Here is a 9971-nt window from a genome sequence, read left to right on the forward strand (position 1 = left end):
GGAGAAAGGCTCAGTGTGAGGAAAAAAGGGGGGGGGAGAAAGGCTCAGTGTGAGGAAAAAAAGGGGGGAGAAAGGCACAGTATGAGGAAAAAGGGGGGAGAAAGGCTCAGTGTGAGGAAAAAAGGGGAGGAGAAAGGCTCAGTGTGAGGAAAAAAGGGGGGGAGAAAGGCTCAGTGTGAGGAAAAAAGGGGGGGAGAAAGGCACAGTATGAGGAAAAAGGGGGGAGAAAGGCTCAGTGTGAGGAAAAAAGGGGAGGAGAAAGGCACAGTATGAGGAAAAAGGGGGGAGAAAGGCTCAGTGTGAGGAAAAAAGGGGGGGAGAAAGGCTCAGTGTGAGGAAAAAAAGGGGGGAGAAAGGCACAGTATGAGGAAAAAGGGGGGAGAAAGGCTCAGTGTGAGGAAAAAAAGGGGGGGAGAAAGGCTCAGTGTGAGGAAAAAAAGGGGGGAGAAAGGCACAGTATGAGGAAAAAGGGGGGAGAAAGGCTCAGTGTGAGGAAAAAAGGGGAGGAGAAAGGCTCAGTGTGAGGAAAAAAGGGGGGGAGAAAGGCTCAGTGTGAGGAAAAAAGGGGGGGAGAAAGGCACAGTATGAGGAAAAAGGGGGGAGAAAGGCTCAGTGTGAGGAAAAAAGGGGGGGAGAAAGGCTCAGTGTGAGGAAAAAAAGGGGGGAGAAAGGCACAGTATGAGGAAAAAGGGGGGAGAAAGGCTCAGTGTGAGGAAAAAAGGGGAGGAGAAAGGCACAGTATGAGGAAAAAGGGGGGGGAGAAAGGCACAGTATGAGGAAAAAGGGGGGAGAAAGGCTCAGTGTGAGGAAAAAAGGGGAGGAGAAAGGCTCAGTGTGAGGAAAAAAAGGGGGGAGAAAGGCACAGTATGAGGAAAAAGGGGGGTGGAGAGGCACAGTGATGAAGGAGTTGGGGTGCAGGGTGGCACAGTGATAACGGAGTGGGGGGCAGGATGGCACAGTGATGAAGGAGAGGGGGGAGCAGTATAGCACAGTGTGATGAAGGGGGGCCAGGTGAAGGGGGGAAAGCAGCATGGAGGGTGCAGTGTTATCATAAGGGGGCACAACATGGTGATGAAGGGCACAGTAATGTGTGTGTGATGGCACAGCGGGCTTGTGGTAGTGTGTGTGGGTGATGGCACAGGGGGCTTGTGGCAATGTAGTGTGAGTTATGTGGTGGCCAATTAATGGGTGCAATTTTGTTTGTGGGGTGATGGTGGGGCAATTTAATAGTGGGGACTATTAATTTAAGATGGGGTGGTTTGGGGGCTATTGAATGTGGGGGTGAGTTTGGGGAGAATGAGGTCTCTATAAAATGTGCCTATGAACTATTTAATGGCAGTGATGGTTGTGGGAAGTAGATATATTTCTGAAATGTAAATACTATTAATTTATTGCTGGGGCTGTTTGGAGCAAAGGGAAATAGTTGTGATTCTAGTGTCCCAATCCCAGTTTTTGGCGACTGTTCAATGGTATACACAACAATGCAGGGTTTTTTTCTGTAGGAGGGTGGCGTAGTACTTCTCACCTGGTAGCCACGCCCAATGAAGCATAGCCACCCCCCAAATTGTATGAACACACCCACTATTTTTTTACATTCTCAACTATAAGGGGGGCCACATGAAGTTGTTGTACCGAGGCCCTGAATTCCTCTTGGCAGCCCTGCATATCTTATGCAAAGGCAAAGTATGCAAAAATATGTGAATGACGGTGGCACAGTGGTTAGCATTGCTTTCTCACAGCGCTGGGATCATGAGTTAGATCCCAACATGGCATGTGGAATCTGTATGTTGCATTTCTTTACACTCACAGTCCAAAAACATACTGTTTTTTGTCACATTGAGACTGATCTTTGACTCTGCCAATGCTTATGGAAGACTGACCCGTATTGAGCAATGTGGTTCTCCACTGCCCTGTATGCAATCAAATTCTGGACCCTCGCTGCAGAGACTGGAAAGAATGATGAGGCACTACTAGTCTCCTAACAGATAGGGTTGGCGGACCCAATTAAAGATGAGCTCACTTGCTGGGAGCTTCTCAGCTTCTTGGAGGAACTCACGATGTGCATTCTGCTCAACACCCACATTCAGGCGCATCAGCTTTAGAAGAAAAAGTATCGACTCTCTAGCTCCCTTTAGCACACCAGCCACGGAAAATCAGTGCCGTTCCATCCGAGAGCTTGGAGAGGTCCGTAACACTTGTAATTCTTGGGAGATCTTTGTTGCATATGGATGAGGGAACTCACCAGCTAGGGTGGGTAGATGTTCTTATTATGAGCATCAAGGTCGCTGGAAAAAGTGTGTCCAGAATTAAGAATTCAGACCCGTCGGGAAATTAAGTTGCTCACCGGAACAGGCGGCAAGTCTGGTGAGTATTGGAGCCAGTTTTCCTCTACTTTTCATTCTTTAATTCCAGGTATCCATTGCCCTCTCCTGAGGGGCCTGTTCAGTTGACACTTAGGCCTTCTTGAATTCTGGAGCGATGGGGATTTTTATATAGACTTGGACTTCACCTGAAAGATGGAACTATCTTTGGTTCCTAAAATCACACCAATGGCAGTAGAAGCTGTGGATGGCAACCCACAATCGCAGCTTCGATAACCCACAAGACCATCCGATGTGTCAATTTCAGTCCCTGGTGTGACTCTCCACACAAAACATTGCCCTGAAGATACCCTTGTTCAAACTGTAGTCTCGGTACATTGGTCTATTCCCAAGTAGTGGGAAGATGTCCAGTAGCTTACAGGCTATGGCTGCAACCTTTCTTTCAAATACATCTGGTATTCCACATTTCCCTTCTGAAACAAGCAGTGAAGGACCAATTTCATAGCTGGTAGTGGTTCCTACTCTTATAGTGGAGGCAGAGGCCCACCAAGAATATGATTCAGTTGATCCTTGACTTGCAGATCTGGGAGAGGATTGCAGTACCTGGTGCTCTGGAAGGACTTCAGTCCTAATGACCACTCTTGGATTATGTCAACCAATATTCACATACCTGCACTGCTCACCAAATTCTTCAGGCTGAATCCTTGTAAGCCTAGAGGGTTGTATCCAGAGTCTGCTCCTAAAGTAGGGGCACAACACTAGCTCCAGATGACAGCAGTCACTAAATAGTTACTGTGAGGTTTCACAACACTAGCTCCAGATGGCAGCTGTCAAAAGACAGTTCATAATGACAGCTACAAACACTTTCTCACAATTTCTATAATCAACATTCTCCTAAGAACAGCAATCTAGTCATCTCACCTGGACTACTGCACAGCTTTCTTTACTCTGCAATCAGCCCTTCAGTGAAAGTCAGTTAGAACGATTTACCTCAGATGTTTGTAGCCTTTATAAAGTCCCTCAGTTCTACCAAACATTTGCAGGAGCAAAGTTTTGATTTGGATTTCTCTGCTTGTATACAGGTTTATTTATTTGTTTGACTGTACATCATAATTCTACCTTCAATACCTTGATTTTGGCTTTGTCCATCACTATTCTACCTTCTACAATGCTTTGACTTCAGCTTGTAATGCCATCTTCAGATGGTGTTAGCCATAGGGTTCAAGCTCCGAAAAGCTAAACTTAAATTTAACCATATCGCAGTCCCCATTCAAAATCTCTCAATCTCCTGTGTTAGACAGGAGATATCAGAGATTACGGGTATCTCTAACTTGTGCCTAAACCATGCGGAAACAGCTGTTTCTGCATTGTTTAAGGCTTGTTAAATAGCCCCCTAGTCTGATATATCACTCTGTATACTGTATGGGCTGTTACGCAGCATTCTACCTTTTTGGTTTGCACATTAGAAGATGGGTAATTTAAGTCATAGAATATCACACAACTAAAACAAATATCGCCATCAAAATTGTTACAACAATGACTGATCTGATGAATAATATTTATTGCTCAAATCAGCCATTGGTGTCTAGTTGAAGCCTGCGTGTGGCATGTTTGAACTAATTTCATATAAATTAATGATGATGGCACAATTACAAGACGCATTCTTAATTCATCAAGAAGTTCTGTGACCATGTAAAGGTACAGGGCTGCAAGCTCTAAAAGGCAAATTCCACGTATATAAAAATTAAGAATTTGCTTTTTAACTAATGGAACATAATTCGCAAAGTAGAAGTCACTTACCTGCCTGAGTTTGTTAGGTACAATTACTGATCCATCCCAGTAACATGGACCGTTTAAATTGTACTTGTTCTCTTTTCTGTAGGGTGATTACTTGATTGACAGTCCCAGCTCTTGGTTAGCTTACTCAGTTTTAGAAGAACGCAGTTTCCTATATCCCTTAAGCTATATATTAAGGTCTATATTAAAATAGTTTCTGTCAGCTTTAAACATGTGCAAGTACTCCAACATGAATTTGAGTATGATTATATATTTTTTCAGTAGAAAGTGTGTTATTACCTAAAATAAATCAATACTCTTAATAGTAATATAACATCACACCATTAAATATTCTTTATAATTAAACCAAGATATAACTCGTGGCCTGCACCGACAAAGATAAGAATTGTTATCAGCACACAAATCCTTTTATTTAATTAAAATATAATAAATCTATTACTATTTGCACATTTGCAAATTACGTTCTACTTTTATTTCAACTATTTGTATTAAATGTGCATTGGCCACTTAGCAACAAATGTGTTAAATGACAGAGTACAATATACTTTACAAAGCATAAAACTTATAAATACCACATCACAACAGTTTGTTCTTTGCCACAACAAGCAGAATATACAGCATAAACATTTTATATTTCTCCTTGCCATGATAGCATAATGGTCTTTCATCTTATTCCTGAACAATCCTCTATTGTAACCTTATGAGAATAAGTAGCTATAAGTTGGAGATGTAGGACGTTTAAAATTTCCCTAATGCCTACTCTAATGGAATGAACGTCATAAACTGAAAACACAAATGAAGACTTCCTGGAGAGTAATGAATAATAGAATATTGTCAGGACCCACCAATGAATTTACTGGATAATTGTGACAAACTATCAAAAAAAAAAGGAATATGATCAAAGTGTGTGATAAGAAAAAAGTGACACTATTTAGGAGCAATTTAATACTTAAAAAAGTAAGTATTCTATAATTGCCAAACATGCTTAAATGACTAATTCAGAAAGTGCCGATGCCAGATTGTAGTTTAGTTCTGGCTGGAATCCGGCTTTCAATTGAGTTTGGACTTGGATGATGTTTGATCATTAAAGTACGTAAAAGACTATATAGGAAGGGAAACCTTTTTATCCTCTGATGTATACTCATCATATACAACACTGGGCTAATATAACATAAGCATTCTGTACAAGCAGAAGCTGAAAATTTAATACAATAATGACAATACAATACTGCACAAAACGAACTGCTTCATTTAATAAAAAATAATTGTTAAACAATTAGATGAAGGTAATACTTTTATATTTGGCTACATTAATGAGTCATTTTCTGAGAGTTTTTCCTTGTACAGTGTTTCTAATAGTATTTTTCTTTCTATCGGCTCTCTTTTGGTTTGTGGAAGTAGTAGGCATTCCCCTGGAAAAACAGAAAAATAGAAATATTAAAAAGTGTATGATATATAGACAGAAATATAACGTAATGCTATATGTCATTTTGTGTCTTCTAAAAAGTACTATTTACCACCTCTCATAATAACTTGTAATACTAGTGTGCGCAATAGACAACAGGGGCAGGAGACAGATTGAGTGGAACCATTACACAGCACATTAATTAAATCTAGAGTCATGTAGATTGCTTTATTTTGTACTAATCCTACTGAAATATTTATACTTGTGTACAATATGTTTATTTTATTTTTTGAAAGCTGGGAATCAAGACTGACCTGTGAAAATCTGCACTGTTGGCAAACACCAGTCAAGGCTTGAAAGTCTGGTATTTCTATGAAGGCAAAGCATGATGCCAGCTTCTGCCACAAGAATAAATGTATACATACAAAGAAACTACAGTCTACTTTTAAGAATAATTGAAACCCATGGATTCTATGCAACAGTTATAAATAGGGCATGGTTTATTTTTAAAAGCGGATATGGCATTTCCGGGAGCAACGTACAACAGGAAAAGGCAGCTGAGAAATAAAAATTGTCCTTCTTATCCTATGTGTTGGGACCTAGAACATTGGCTTCCTTGCAATTTATGCTGGGTCTGAATCATTCGCTGTTTGCTAATGTAATGTGTATTCCCAGCTAATAAATTATTCATTAATTGGTATGTGAGGGCATGTAGTCTCACAATAGTTAGAGAGCCACAGGTTCCCCAAATCTAAATTAAAACAGACTGCCCTTCAATTGTATTGTAAAGAACAACGGTGTCCTAAAATTGGAATATTATCATTATCCTAAAGCTGGACATACAAGGAGTACAGTTCTTGGCTAACAGGCCAAACAAATGGATCTTACTGTGTGTGCTTCAGTTAAATCAGGAGGGAGAACACAAGCAATACTTTCCCTATCATAAGTATCCTAAATAATCTCTCAGATGTAATTGTAGAAGACAAGGCCTGCCAGGGAGTATGTATGTGTTCCACACCATCCTCTCTTTCTATTTCACTCCCTCCATTGCTCATTTCTGTAGTCCCCTGTCCATTTAATGCTTTCAATCATGTCTGAGCTATCACACTGCACAGAAGCTTTACCTTCAATGCTAGATTAAACTACAACAGACACACAAGAAAAATGACTTCTAATATATAGTTTAAAAAAAATGTCAAGAAAAAGACCAAGAACAACAATTTGTGTGGGAGAAGAAGCCTTGCAGTGCAAGTACAGCTTTTCCTATCTATTTATACTCCTGATTTTATGGCTTAGTACATTAGGATGGCCGTAACTAGGAGGGAGCCAAATCTTGGTTCTTATGATGGGACAAACTGGGCAAACTGGCGAGTTCCACACTTCTTATATTCCATTCACAATGCCTCAAAAATCTGTGTTATTGCCGGGGCAAGCCCCAAAGACCAGGGTCGAGGCTGAGTGTGAACGGGTCCACTGCTAATTCCCAGGTCGGATGACCCAGGAATTAGACCTGGGACTTTTAGAGGGTTATTCCCGGGTCCGAGCCGGGTAACCTCCAGTCTGATCGGCGAGAACTGGGGTTTTCAACCCAGGTCTCACCAAACCGTATTGAAAACATAAAAACAAAAAAAACAAAAACACCTTACATCACAAGAGAAGCCATGGAGACTGGGTTCAGTGTGAACCCGGTTGACACAGTAATTTGCCAGGGTGGGAGGCTCTGTCCCCCGGCAATATAGTGGGTTCATATACCCGGGATATTGCCGAGGGGGCAATGTGAAAGTGGGTTTACAGGCTTCCCAGTAATGCACCTAATTTTGTTTCCAAATTCAACATTTCGTATTGCAGGACTTTTTTAATGAACTTCAATGGGTGGAGACTGTGCAGTTACTGGGGTGCCCCCTGTTTAGCAGGTGATTGCAGAACCTTATAAGCTATTTACACATCCTCCGAGATAAGGATAAATGGTTCCTGTACATTGATAAGAAACAGGCAGAAGATAAAATTATTGGCCTGATTGTGGTGATCCCATTCTTTTATGGATTACATTTAAGGATACAAGTCAATTATAATATTCTGTTGGTAAGAGTTGGATTGTAATTTGCAATATATGCAATTTTAACACAGATTTTTGCTTGCGGCTCACAGAGCTGCGAGCAAAACTCAGCGTTGAAATTGCCGTAGTAACAATAATAATGCGCAGCTATTACCGTAGCTATCACGTGTAACTATTACCCCTCCCCAAAAGTCATAGGATCTCATATATGCAATACACTACATATGCAGTGCAAAATGGCTAGATGGCCCACCCTGTCCACTTCAAGGTGTTTGTGCAGAGGTGAAAAAATCTCAAGAGACGCAGTAAGCGCAGGGACACTGAAGGCCTTTATTACATGTTTGACTTTTGTGTGCTTAAAGGAGAGATGAGCAAAGTTGAGGTAAATTTCTCACAAATCATTCAAGATTCATAAAGGAGGTAGTTTTTGGAGGTGATGATTTTGCATCTGTAAAAATCCTACAAAACATTGTGCCGAAGCATCTGCATGGACATAAAACTGACATAAGGGGCCACTTTTTTCTGAGCTTTACTACATAGTGCCTTGTGCACTATTTGATAAGCAAAAAAATTAGGTACCCTCAGAACACTGTTTACTTGGGAGAGAATATTATTGAAGCGCTGTTTATGTGCGATGTAGGTGAGCTTTCTTTAGATCGCACAACAGGAGAGCTTGATGTATTAAAGGGACAGGCTTTTTGCTCTGAGAGACCAAATTGCTTTCTGAGTCGAGATTTCAATCTGCACTATGCTTGCTCCTGGGTCAGATTCCTGTATACCTCTCTCCTGCTGAGGGGGCTGGAGCAACCTGCCGGGGGGAGAGCAGGGCCGTCTTTCCCATTGGGCACAATGGGCAGGTGCCCGGGGGCCCTGCAGTCCAGGGGGGCCCGTCGGAGGCAGCACAAAAAAAACCCTGAAAAAAAAGAAGAAAATACTTACCTTGCGGTCAGCTGGCGATCCAGCTCCCTCCATGGTCTCCTCCTCCGTGTGGCACTCGCAGTGCATGCCGGGCGTGATGTCATCACGCCCGCCCAACATTCATTGCGGAGCGCGACGGAGGAGGAGACCATGGAGGGAGCCGGATCGCCAGCTGACCGCAAGGTAAGTATTTTCTGCTTCTTTTTTTTCAGGGCTTTTTTTTGTGCTGCCTCCGACGGGCCCCCCTGGACTGCAGGGTCCATATATATAGTCACATTTTTTTATTTTTTTATATATATGTATATATAGGGGCCCCGGTGCACTGCTTTGCCCAGGGGCCCAAAATGTTGTTAAGAGGGCCCTGGGGGAGAGTATAGTGTACTGAATAAGATGCTGTCTCCTCTGTGAATGGGCTCCTGGGGAAACTCTGTTTTTGTTTATCACATAGTACACTAGGCAGTAAAACAAATATATACCATCATAGGACCTAGTGACAGGTCCTCTTTAAATGGAAAACAGAGAACAGAAAAATATCCTTACTTATGCTCTTGCTTTTCCCTGGTGACATGTGCTGGATAAATTGTCTGTTTCTTAGCAGAGTCTCGTGCGGCGGAGGTCTGCAATTAAAATTGAAGAGACAAGATCAGGGTATGCTCCGTAGAGGCCTGACAGGCAGAGCTCAATTCAAGTCTTTTGTGGCAGCATATTAAGAAATACTATTTATCTAAATGTCCTAATTTAAGCCCAGCTTTCTACAAAGACTGGGAAAAAAAAATATATAATGATTTTTCTTCTTTATTTTATTGTACCGGTGAGTTATACCTTTAATGATTCAGGATCAAAAGATGAAGTAGGATTCTAGCCTTGATGCTTGTGTATTATGTAGTGAAGCAGGGAAATATATGAGGATGAAAAAATAATACAGAACATGTAGTAAAAAAATATAAAATTATATGAAACTAAATCACATGAAATGCTAATATAGGCTTGAACAGAATAATGTGGTTTTGCATATGTAAATGGACTGTAGGTTTATGGTGACCTGTAACCTGTTCTGCTTTCTGCAATGCTGGTTCTGAAATGATGACGTGGTACTGCAGCTAAAAATAAATTTTGCCCAGTGTTAGTGTTCTTTTGTACCTCCAGTACAATCACATCTGGATATATTTAGTGTACAATGATATATCAAGCAGTGTGTGTCAATAAGCACAAGTTAAATCAAGTATATTTTCTTTATTTTCAATCCAGTTTCTTTACATTATAGTCAACATTTCGTTTTCACATCCAGAACTTTATCAAAACAAATTTACATAGAACAGCTTACAAGACAAAAATAAGTTGTCTGCTGTTCTATGTAAATTTGTTTTCATAAAGGTCTGGATGTGAGACTGAAACACTTTGAACATGTACCAGCTACTACGGAGATGGGAGCTACTGTGGAACACCCCATAGAAGGATTTACTGGAAGATAGGA

The 9971-nt window shown here is 41.2% G+C and overlaps 1 protein-coding gene across 1 annotated transcript in view; it reads right to left on the reverse strand.

Annotated features, from left to right (window-relative positions):
* Positions 1-5344: 5344 nt before the first annotated feature.
* Positions 5345-9971, reverse strand: part of CCDC169 (coiled-coil domain containing 169) — a 73338-nt gene continuing 68711 nt past the window's right edge. The window contains exons 8-9 of the mRNA XM_075199002.1: positions 9038-9114; positions 5345-5530 (exon numbers count right to left, since the gene is read on the reverse strand). Of these exons, the coding sequence (XP_075055103.1) occupies positions 5437-5530; positions 9038-9114 (171 nt within the window). The 3' untranslated portion in view covers positions 5345-5436. The remainder of the gene's footprint in view (positions 5531-9037; positions 9115-9971) is intronic.

This window comes from Mixophyes fleayi, chromosome 2 (genome assembly GCF_038048845.1).
Source record: "Mixophyes fleayi isolate aMixFle1 chromosome 2, aMixFle1.hap1, whole genome shotgun sequence".
NCBI lineage: Eukaryota > Metazoa > Chordata > Amphibia > Anura > Limnodynastidae > Mixophyes > Mixophyes fleayi.